This window comes from Echinops telfairi, unplaced genomic scaffold, assembly GCF_000313985.2.
Source record: "Echinops telfairi isolate 266 unplaced genomic scaffold, ASM31398v2 ScPeMD7_7467;HRSCAF=8505_0, whole genome shotgun sequence".
Taxonomy (NCBI): domain Eukaryota; kingdom Metazoa; phylum Chordata; class Mammalia; order Afrosoricida; family Tenrecidae; genus Echinops; species Echinops telfairi.
Window position 1 is genome coordinate 5,382,934 of NW_022111367.1, and position 12,066 is coordinate 5,394,999.

General features: G+C 46.9%; 1 protein-coding gene across 1 annotated transcript in view; it reads left to right on the plus strand.

Annotated features, from left to right (window-relative positions):
- The first annotated feature begins 5,497 nt into the window (after positions 1 to 5,497).
- The window catches only part of DHRS12 (dehydrogenase/reductase 12), a 70,878-nt gene continuing 64,309 nt past the window's right edge, over positions 5,498 to 12,066 (plus strand). The window contains 1 exon segment of the mRNA XM_045283784.1: positions 5,498 to 5,623. Within this exon segment, the coding sequence (XP_045139719.1) occupies positions 5,498 to 5,623 (126 nt within the window).

Consider the following 12,066-nt stretch of genomic DNA (forward strand, 5'->3'; position numbering starts at 1 on the left):
GATATGACAAAATAATAATTTATAAATTATCAAGGGTTCATGAGGGAGGGAGGAGTGGGGAGGAAGGGGTAAAAATGAGGAGCTGATGCCAGGAGCTTACGTGGAGAGCAAATGTTTTGAGAATGATGAGGGCAATGAATGTACAAATGTGCTTTCACAATTGATGTATGTATGGATTGCGATAAGAATTGTATGAGCCCCCATTAAAACAAATTTTTTTGAAAAGAAGAAAGTATATGGAGCTTAAAATCGTGCCCAGCTTTTACTACATGCACTATGAAAAAAATAAAATAAAAATCAGTCACTGAAAACCCTATGGAACACTGTTCCACTGTGGTACACGTGGGGTTGCCATGGGTTGGAGTCAACTGGATGGCAGCAGGTTTAAGGTAGCCTGGGCATGTGCTCAGGGCACAAGACACAAGGCAGAATTCCTAGGAGAGGTGGCTGCTACGCCCCTCTTCAACCCATTGTTTTTGGGGAAAACTGCACAATTTTCTCAGAACCCAGTGCTACAGAGAACCGAGGGAAGTGTGACCCTCAGCCCAGGATTGCTGAATTGAGTTAGGTGAATAAGGTGGCATCTTTTTATTCAGAGGGGAGTCTGCTGGCAGTGGCCCCTGACTGAGCTGTACATAGTGAAAAGCTTTCTCTGCTCTTGCCGAATCTCTCTCCAGATTCTTTTACCCTTTTCCTCTACCTTGAGGGAAAGTGGACATCAGGCTATGGGACCCAATAGCACAGCAGTTTGGTGGGAAAGACATAGACTGTTGTGCTTTTAGTGACTCCAAGGAAAAAAGATAGCAACATTATTTTGATTCCAATCTGAGAGCTTTTTATAAAAATCATTTTATTGGGGGCTCATACAACTCTTATCACAATCCATACATACATCCACTGTGTCAAGCACATTTGTACATTCATTGCTCTCATCATTCTCAAAACATTTGCTCTCCACTTAAGCCCCTGGCATCAGCTCCTCAGTTGTTCCCCTCCCTCCCCGCACACCTCTCCCTCATGAACCCTTGATCATTTATAAATTATTATTATTTTGTCATGTCTTACACTGTCTGATGTCTCCCTTCACCCACTTTTCTGTTGTCCGTCCCCCAGGGAGAAGGTTATATGTAGATCCTTGTAATCAGCTCCCCCTTTCCAATCCACCCTCCCTCTACCCTCCCAGTATCGCCACTCTCACCACTAGTCCTGAAGAGATCATCCACCCTGGATTTCCTGTGCTTCCAGTTCCTATCTGTACCAGTGTACATCCTCTGGTCTAGCCAGATTTCTAAGGTAGAATTGGGATCATGATAGTGGAGGGGGCAGGGGAAGCATTTAGGAACTAGAGGAACGTTGTTTGTTTCATCGTGGCTATACTGCACCCTAACTGGCTCATCTCCTCCCTGCGACCTTCCGTAAGGGGATGTCCAGTTGCCTACAGATGGGCGTTGGGTCTCCACCCTGCACTCCCCCTCATTCACATGATATGATTTTTTGCTCTTTGATACCTGATCCTCATGATTGCACAGGCTGGTGTGCTTCTTCCATGTGGGCTTTGTTGCTTCTGTGCTAGATGGCCGCATGTTTAACCTTTAAGCCTTTAAGACCCCAGATGCTATACCTTTTGATAGCCAGGCACCATCAGCTTTCTTCACCACATTTGCTTATGCACCCGCTTTGTCTTCAGCGATTGTGTCAGGAAGGTGAGCATCATGGAATGCCAGTTGAATAGAACAAAGTATTCTTGCATTGAGGGAGTACTTGAGTGGAGGCCCATTGTCCATCTGCTACCTTAATACTAAACCTATACATATATGCACATAGATCTATTCCCCACCCTCATATATAAATATATTTACATATGTACATGCCTGTATTTAGACCTCTATAAATGCCCTTTGCCTCCTAGAGAGCTTATATTTTGAAATGACAGTATTTTTCTTGGCACACCAAGAGGTTGTGGGCTTTTAACTTTTTACTGTGGATTGAGTAAAGGTTTACAGAACAAATCAGTTTTCCATTCAACAATTCATACACAATTTGTTTCATGTCATTGGTTGCAATACCCAGACTATAACCACTTCATCCCACTTCATCCCTGTGTTTTTTCTTTCCATTCCTCCTTTCCAGCCTCTGACCTTTTTTTCTTGGGCAAATGATTGACTGTTTTCAGGGACATCAGGATTTCTATAAAGCCTCCCTACACTATGCCATCCAAGCAGTGTGATCTCGTCACAGTTTCTTAAACATGCTCGAGCATAAGAATTACTTGAGGCAACTTTTAAAAGATGACTCCTTGATGCTGTTAGCTGGTGTGTGTGAGATCTGAGCAAATCCTATGTTTGGTTGAAGTGGCAAAATACAGATCACCTGAGAACTTGTCTCGTTATCACGGGAGTGGTGGTGAGGGTGGGTGGGGGTTGAAGCAGTGTTATGGAAGAAAGGTCTGCCAATCCACTTTCGTAAAAATTATTGTTATGCTGTTAAAGCAATTCTTACTCATATCGACTCCATGGTTATGTCCAAGAAACCCTAATTACCAGTTTTTTGTCAAATTAAGACTGCATTCCTTTAAATAAGGCTAATTGAGTGTGATCAACCAGCAAAGAAGTGTTTTTAAGAAGTAAAAGTTTTTAGAGACAGGAAAATGCTAACAAAAAAGCTTTGAGTAAATGGTTGAGAAGTCTTTCATTTGGAGGAAAGATAATTGATTGGCTGCTATGAGGTATTGGTTTCTTTATGATTGATTGACTCTGGGTAACTGAATCAGAAGGACTTTTAATTATCAAACTGATATAAAGCAGACTCTTAGGTCCTATTTGGTGCATTTTAAAAGCTTGTGGATATATTATCTCTTGAGGGAGGTCTGACCACTTGGAATAAATTTGAGGCAGCTCTGGAAAATAACCCTCGGGAAACTGTGAGTTTTGTATGAGATTAGCTAAAACTGTGGCTTGAGGTTGGATGTTTCACAGCTCTTTTACCTTGAATAAAAATCACCCAGAGGAATTGGAAACCACAGATTGCTGGGCCGCACCCAAAGTGACTGATTAAGTTAGTGGACAGTTGGTATTTATAACAGGTTGCCAGGCACTGCTGATGCTGCTTGTCTGGGGATCTGGCGTTCAGACTCATTGGTGTAGCAGAATGAGGAGAAAGGTGAGGCTGTCTGCTCCTTTAAGACTTACAGGCTGGGACTCCCTGCAAAGAAAGGGTTGTTTTGAGTCGGAACGGACTCAATGGCAATGCATTGTTGGTGTCGGAGAGAAAGTCTGTGGGTGGCACAAGTGGTTGGTGTTTTACTACTATAGGCAGCCTGGACCCATCTCGCAGTGCTGTGGAAGAAAGGCCTGGCAATCTGACTTCATAAAGATTGTGGCTATCTTGGCTGTTGAGTCGATTCTGACTCATGGTAACTCCATGATGGCATCCAAGACACCCTACAGAACAGTTCTACTCTGTAACACACGAAATCTCCATGAGACAGGATTGGCTAGATGACAATTGGCTAGCAGAGCAGTAGGTGCCCTGGGGGAAGAGTTGACAGAACAAGAAAACCCTCCTTTGCCTTTATCCTCAGCCATCATGGGATCTTGGACAAGCCCTTTACTCCTCTCTGCTTCGATTTCCAGTGTTCAAAACAGCAGGACCTGATACCCAGAGGTTGTGAAACGGGGAGAAAAAATGCTTCCCAAAAAGCATGGGTGGCATGCATAAAAGCTAAGTGTCATTAGTCAATAAATTGAGCCAGGATGGAATCCTTGTGCTGAAGGCAAACAGCCAAGGCAAAAGACAGAGGGCGAGTCTGGTATTGTGCAGTTCCGGGAAGGATTCGGGGTCCATACCTGGCACTTCGCACTTGGACTTTGAGGAAAGGTTAAAGCCACAGGAGCTGCCTTCAGCAAGCCTCTCGGTCACGTAGAAAGGCCTCCCTGCTTCCTATTCCTGGAGGAGGGGGGCTGGTGAGGCCAGTTTCTTCTTCTCTTTTTCTGGCTTTGTTGTGGTTTTGGAAACTCACTCTCTCGACACCTAAACCTTCTCACCACCCAAACCCTGATTCATCAGCTCCTGGGCGCGGGCTCTTTCTAAGGAACCCCTGATGGCCGATAGGGAATCCTTTCACAGAGATACCAGGACCCCCACTCGTCGAAGGAAGTCCAGCTTCTCATTTCACCTCTGTTTGCAGGTTCAAATGCTCATAAAGCCTGGGGAGGAACTCAATGTGGAACATGGGTGGTATGATTGTCATTATTATTGATAATATTGCAATAGCAACTACTGTTTATTTAACTGTTGCCATGTCCCCAGTGCTGTGATAAATGCCAACCACATTATCTCATTTAGGCTGCTTACCACTGTTCTGCCAAGGACATAGTTCAGAAATGTTAAGCTGACACAAGAGGTTCCACAGCTATTGAGCTGAGATTTAAACCAAGGGTGTTCAACCCAAAGCCCTTAGTTTTGTATCTTATTATTTGAGACGGTCTTTCAAGGAGGCTTTGGACCGATCGAAGTCTTGCTTACTTGGGCCATGAGAGCTAAGGTAAGAGGAAGGGTGCTCTCTGAGCTGCCTGCGATGCCCAGAGGAATTCCAGATGGTAGGATGAGGAGCAGTTTCTCCTGGTAGGAATCTCTCACTCCGCTGTGAGGGGGCAGTGAATGCCTCCATGCAAAACACTTCCAAACAACACTCAAGTCCTGGGAAGGTAATTGGTATTTGAACTATACTAGGACTTGGACCAGAGATAGCGTTTGGCAGGCAGTTTGTAAGCAGGCTGGGTGGGAGAATTCTCAGCCTCTTGTAGAAACTTCAGAGGAAGAGAAGTGGCCAGAAGAAACCTCTCAGCTCTGAGCGTGAGAGGTGCAGCCCTCCCATTGCTGTGGAGAGAGCTCTGCCTTAAGGGGCCTTCTGCTAAGTCCTTGATCTTTCTGCCTCTACTTTCTGACTTCTGTTTCTCAGATAATTTCATAAACGGGAAATATTAGGAAAGTCAGCAGCAGAAGAGGAATCCCTAGGTGCAGTAAATGGCTAACTGTATGGGAAGAGAGGGAGTGTTTACCCAGAGGTAACTTGGAAGAAAAATGTGGCCATCTACTTCAGACAAACCAGCCACTGAAAACCCACAGAGCACACACAGTTCAGCTCTTGCTCACAGAGGTCCCGGGGTTGATATTTACTCAATGGCAACTAACAACAATGAAAACGACATCCGAGGCAGTCAGAGAAAAGTAGTTTGGATGTCACAAGATTGGAATCACTAAATAGTTTCCAAAGTTTTGGAAGATGGCGGTCAAGAAGCAGAGGGTGTGTTGGTGACACGGTAGAGGCGGGGGGTGGGGGGCGGTGGAGAAAGGCAGAGGATGGAAGGAGCCGTGTGATGTGGTGGAAGAAGGGGAGAGAGCCCACTGAAGAATCGAGCTTTATTTCCAGTGGGAACAGTGTTCCTAGCTCACTGTGGGCCGTGGCTCTATGGGTCTGCTATTTCCAGGAGTGGCTATGAAACTGCGTCCCAGGACTTCATTGCTGGTGACCTGGAGATCCAAGTTCCTGGAAGAGCCTTCTTGATCACCGGAGGAAACAGCGGCATTGGGAAAGAAACTGCCATTGAAATAGCCAAGAGAGGTGAGCAGCCTGCCAACTCACGGTTCCCTGAGCCAACAGTGGGCATGATCCACTGCATCTTCGGCCGTGAGGAGGGGCCTAGCGGCTCTGGGAAGATCGCATAGCAGCTCAGTGTCTGACTTGTGCACGTAGCACCCAGCTGGCATTGGACAGAGTGGGCGACTAGAGGAGATTTTACTCATCGTTTAATTAGTTCACTGCCCATACTCCATGTTGTTTTCTGCTTAGACATGTGAAGGGCTGTAGCCAAGCACCAGTGGCACTTCAAGATCTGTGAACACTGGTCTCTAGCTCAAGTCCTTGGGTGGTGCAAGCAGTTTGCACTTGCCAACTAATTGAAAGATTGGTGGTTCAAACCTACCCAGTGTCTCTGGAAGTAAAAGGCCTGGGGTCCCAATACTGTAATGATAACAGGAAATCCTGTGACGTTCAGTCCTGTGCTGTAACACGTGGGGTTACCAGGATCAGGGTGGAGTGCAGGGGGGTGAGGAGCCTGGGAGTCCACCAAAATTGGGATGTGGACCCTCTCTATTGAAGAGCCAGTGCTCTGTAATGGTGATGGAATCACTGGAAAAGGACCGTGAGAGTCGTTGCCCTGCCTGATGCATGTAAATAGAGTTGCATTGACAGAAAAGGAAGACTGAGGATTGGGAACCGGTACTACAGAGAATGACCGGAAGGACCCTTGAGGGTGAAGGCTAAGGGCAGTGCTCCCTGCTCTGGTCTTGATGTGCAGGCTTCAGGATTACAGTAGTGTGGCTGGTCTCGTACTGCCCTAACCTTGGCTCTGTAAAGAGGCTCGTCAGGGGCCTGCAAATTAGTCAGTGTGCCCAGGGTTTTCTCTGGGTGAATACTAGGATGTTCTGCACCTCTCCCCTCCCCTGGTCACCAAATGGCACCATGTCTCTTAGAAGCCTCTTCTGTAGGAATAATTGATGTGCTCACAGAGATTGGGGGAATTGGTTGGGAATGTATCACTTTAAAAGATATTCAAGACTCTCTTTTCTTTGTTCCCCTGTGAAGCCCACTTTGGCCTTTACCAGGGGAATATAATACCACCTGGAGTTTCATTCACTTTCTGCCAACTCAGGAGAGGATTAACTGCATCTTAGCAACTACGTCTTAAACTCTGCGCTGTGGTGGGGAGGAGGCTGAGCGTAGTGGGTGTGTGGTTACCCAGCAGCCTCCCATGGAACTGACCCCATTTAATCAAGTGGCCTATTTTAAGTTAACAAAGCCTACGGGTAATGATTACTTCTGAACTGCCGCAGCCAAGGCATTCTCCTTTAAATCACCCTGATTGATGCTAGGCTGGCATCTGCTGAAGCAGCACGCATGCCATTTATGGATGTGGCCTTTCAATAACTTCACGGAGGCCCTCCTGCTACATATTAGGTCAGTGGTCCTCAACTGGGGCTGAATATTAGAGTCCCTTGGGAGTCTTTAAAAATACCCATGGCTGGGCCCTCACTGTGTTTCTTCCGAAGTGCCCCGGATGAGTCTAGCGATGATGCTGGGAGTGCGAGAGTGAGCCAGGCCAATACTTCTGCCTATGCTCAGACCTTCACAGAGCAGGCAGCGTCCCAAGCAGTGGGGAGAGCACCTTGGGTGCGCCTTCCTCTTTCCTTCCCTGCTCTTCCTCTGGAGGACACTGGTTCCATCTAGATTTTCCAGGTTTTCTGGGATTATATCATTGTTCTGGGAGGGAGTGGGGAGAACTCAGGGGAATGGATATATATATATATATATCCCCCGCCCCATTTTCTTCATTTGGGAAAGCTGGTCTCCGTGGATCATTGTTCTGGGAGGGAGTGGGGAGAACTCAGGAGAATGGATACACACACACACACACACATTTTCTTCACACACACACACACACACACACACACACACACACACACACACACACATTTTCTTCATTTGGGAAATGGGAAAGCTGGTCTCCGTGGCTAGCCTGTAACTCATCGGTGATTTTGTTGAATTCCGCCAGGTGGCACAGTTCATCTGGTTTGCAGAGATCAGGGCAGAGCCGAGGCTGCCAAAGTTGAGATCATCAGGGAGAGTGGTAACCAGGTGAGTGCTCTTCACCCCTCCTGCTGGGGGCTCCTCCCAGCTGGGATGCTGGGATGTCCTGCAAGGTTGCTGGGCCCCAACCATGCTTTATGGAGATGACACCGGCCTGCATTTGTACTTTCGTTTCAGAAGCAAGCCACCTCAGCCATGGGGAGAGTGGGATAACGTTATGCTTTTGAACAGGTTTGACCTAAGATAACTGGGGCACTGAGGTTTGACCCCAGGCCCCTGGGCAGGCAGGCACAACCAGAGCTGTGAGCAACTATATTTGGAAATTTCCATACTGGGCTTCCCTGCAGTGTGTTGGGGCTATGGACAGCCCTCTCAGAGTGGCCACGTCGGTACAACACTCAGGCATTGCCCACCTTATAGTGACCCATCAGTAAAGAGGAAATGCAAATAGCATTTCCTGTTGAGAGACCCTTTCTAACAAGAGCTATCAAATCTTCTTCACATTTTATGATCTTCCTCTTTTGAGAAGTGGAATCAGCACAGAATCATCTATCTACGTTTTTAAAAAGCAACTTTTGAAAACTCAGTGGAGCACATTCTGTCACCATTGGCTCGGCAGCAACTTGATTGGTGTCAACTGAAGAAACAATAACAGTTTTGTGGGGGGTGGGGGGTCCAAGCCCCAGCGATTGCACTTCCTGGGCAGACACCACTGGCTTCTCAGTAGAGCTGAACGGGTTTTTGCAGAGCTTTCAGACTAAGATGCGGTGGAAAGAAAGGCCTGGCGGTCTGTTTCCAAAAACCAGCCAATAGAAATCTGTGGATCATAATGGTGCGATCTACAACGGATCACGGTAGGGCACAGCACTGAGCAGTGTCTTTATTCCCTGTGCATGGGGTTGAACAAGCTAGTGTGGTGGAAGCTCACAGTAACCATGAAAAGTTTAACATGAACTGTAGGGCCCTGTCCATAATGGACTAAATGGACCGTTCCTTAGCTTGTCATGTATTCTTTCCAAAAATCGGGACTTTTTAAAAACACCAAAAATCGGGACTGGCCCACCAACAGCGGGACGTCTGGTCACCTTAACATCAAATCATTAAAATTTCACTCTGGTGGAAGCAGAGCCTTACATAAGTACTGGGCCAATCTGGAGACTGAGGATTCACTGGGAGCTGGAGAGATGGGACCGGTAGGGAGACTCAGGTAACCCAGGGCCACTCCTGTACTATCCCAAAAGAACATGCCCCTTCCCTTCCCAATTCAACGTTCCTGCTTTCTCTGCTTGAAGCCAGACTTCCCTCCTCCTCTCCTCCTGGGAATGTTTCCCTACTAACTGCCCTCAAAGACAAGCTCTGTGTGGGGAGGGGAGAGGGAGTGTTTTTGAGGGGTGGCGGGGAGCAGTCCTGACTCCTTAGACCTGGACTATGGCCCAAGGGGGTTATGTCGCAATCTAGAATGGAACATTCCGTTGCTGCCCAAGGAAGTTATTTTCTATAGAACATTATCAAAGCCAATGATATTTCTTTCTCTTCAGGAGACTTCTGTCATCTCGCGCCATTAGATGCTTTACAGCAGTTTAGTGTTAGCAGCCAGTACGAGGGGCTCTAAATCTTGCTCTAATATCTGCAAGTGCCTGTGAAATCTGCAGTTTGCTGTTGAGACAGAGTCAGCCTGTGCTACGGGAATACTAATCCCTGCCACGGCGGAGGAGGCATCACTGAGATTCTAGCCTGCTGTGGTTTTCAAAGTGAACTTACTTAGAAAAGGAGGCAACTATGGTGTGGTTTATAATATTGAATCTATATATATCCTCCATCTTTGAGAAGGGTTATAGAGCCAAAGGAAGGCCTGGGCAGTGTCAATGGCTAACATGCTCGGCTGCTAACTGATTCGAGCCTAGCAAGAAGGACCTCCAAAGAAAGACCTGGCAACTGACTTCTGGGGAATCTGTGGAGCACTGTTCTGCTGTGACACACATGGAGTCCTCCTGATGGGGACTGTTGGCTAGACCTGAAACTAAGGCAAGGAAGTGATCTGGGGTGGGCAGGAGCGAGCCTTCACCCCCACACACACACATATTACAGATGTTTAAACACTCAGGTGGGAGACTCACATATATGAGGGAGCTTCAAAAAGTTCATGGAATAGAAAACTGGAATTAAAAGATAATGACATTTCCCCATGAACTCTTTGAAGTCCCCTTGTGTTTAGATAAATGGCCCCAGCACTCAGAGCTCCGAGTGTCCAGCACTGAGGATGCGGCGTGTTCATATCCATGAGAATGTTCCCTGATACAGAATCTGCTCAGGAGCTACACCTCCCCACAGCTCATTGAACCTGCAGTCCCGAGGGAGACCACACACAGCAGCGTGGGGTGCTGGGAGGAGCTGGGCCTTGACTTCTCCTACTGCTTCTGCATTTGCCTGGTTATTTTGGAAAATGCCTTGTGAATTCAGGCAAAGCCCTCAGCTTCTCTTATCCTCAATCTTCTCATTTGAAAAATAGGGGTGTATTAGAAGTTGGCTTGTGTTCCCCCAAAATATGAGTTGAAGTTCTGATCTCTGTACTTCTGGATATGATCCTATTTGGAACATAAATCTATTCTTTAAAGCCACCTTCTTGTGGTAATTTTGGTCACAGAAGCACTGGATAATCAAGATATGGTGACACTAATTTTTTTGTAATATGTATTTGCATATACACTCTATGTCTGAAAGCATGCACGGGGCTGAAGAGAAACTGAGGTGAGAGAGCCCGCCCCTGTCCTCATCAAGTCAATAGGCATGAAGGATGGATACAACGAACGAAACATGGCCTCTCAGTGAGGTGGTGTACCCACCCGGGCCTCACCGAGCTCTATCCAAACAATCATAGAAGAACACAAAGCTTTCATTGGACAGCTCCCTTGGTAGCATTTTCGAAATAGCTTTTCAGATTTTCTTGTTGTTAGTTGCCATTGAGTTGATTCCAGTGCTCTTGTTCCTCCCTCTAAGTGCTTCCCGGCTTCCTATTCCTCCCAGAAGTCCCTAGCTGGCCCAAATGGTTTGTACTCGGCTGCTAACCCAAAGACTGGTGGTTAGAACCCAGCCAGCAGCACCTTAGGGGACAGCCCTGGCTACCTGCTTTCATGAAACGGACAGCCAAGAAAACCCTCTACAACATTTCTACTCTATAATACTTGACGTCGTCGGGAATCACAACCGATGCAGCAGTGGTGGGCTTATTTTCTCCCAAAGTGTGATACATGATTTCTTCATTGCGTTAGGGTGCTTCATTTCCCCAGGCTCTTTGGTCTGTTTGTCTAGGATCTCAGTGCCACTGAGGCAAGTCCAACTCGTAGTGGCCCTGTGAGGACAGGGGAGAACTGTGGGTTTCTGTAACTCTCTATGGGAGGGGAAATCCTCATCTTTCTCTCTAGGAGCGGCTGGTGGTTTTGCACCTTGCAGTTAGCCACCCAGTATGTCACCCACAACACCACTGGGGTTCCTTTGTCTAAGATAGTGACTCTCTTCTCTTGCTCTTCCCTCCTTTTATTTATTTTTTAAAAAATCATTTTATTAGGGGCTCATACAACTCTTATCACAATACATACATACATCAATTGTGTCCAGCACATTCATATATATATTACCATCATCATTCTCAAAACACCTGCTTTCTACTTGAACCCTTAGCATCTGCTCCTCATTTTTCCCCTCCCTCCCCACTCCCACCTCCCCCCACCTTCCGCCTCCCCCCTGAACCCTGGATAATTTATAAATTATTATTATTTTGTCATATCTCACACCATCCAACATCTCCCTCATCCACTTCTCCGCTGTCCGTCCCCCGGGGAGGAGGTTATAAGTAGACCTTGTAATCTGTTCAACCTTTCTCCCTCACCTTCGCTCCACCCTCCCGATATCGCCACTCTCTCCACTAGTCCTGAGGGGTTCATCTGTCCTGGATTCCCTGTATTTCCAGCTCCTGTCTGTGCCAGTGAACATCCTCCGGTCCAGCAGGATATGTAAGGTAGAATTGGGATCATGATAGTGGGGGTGGGTGGGGGGAAGCATTCAAGAACTAGAGAGAAATTGCATATTTCATCGTTGTTACACTGAACCCTGACTGGCTCATCTTCTTCCCACAGCCCTTCTGCAAGGGGATGTCCAATTTCTCACAGATGGGCCCTGGGTCCCAACTCTGCACTCCCCTCATTCACAATGGTACGATTTTTTTTTTTTTTTTTTGTCTTTGATGCCTGATACCTGATCCCTTCAACGCCTTGTGATCTCACAGGCTGGTGTACTTCTTCCATGTGGGCTTTGATGTTTCTCAGTTAGATGACCCCTTGTTTATCTTCAAGCCTACAGGACCCCAGATTCTATATATTTTGACAGCCGGGCACCATCAGCTTTCTTCACCGCATTTGCCT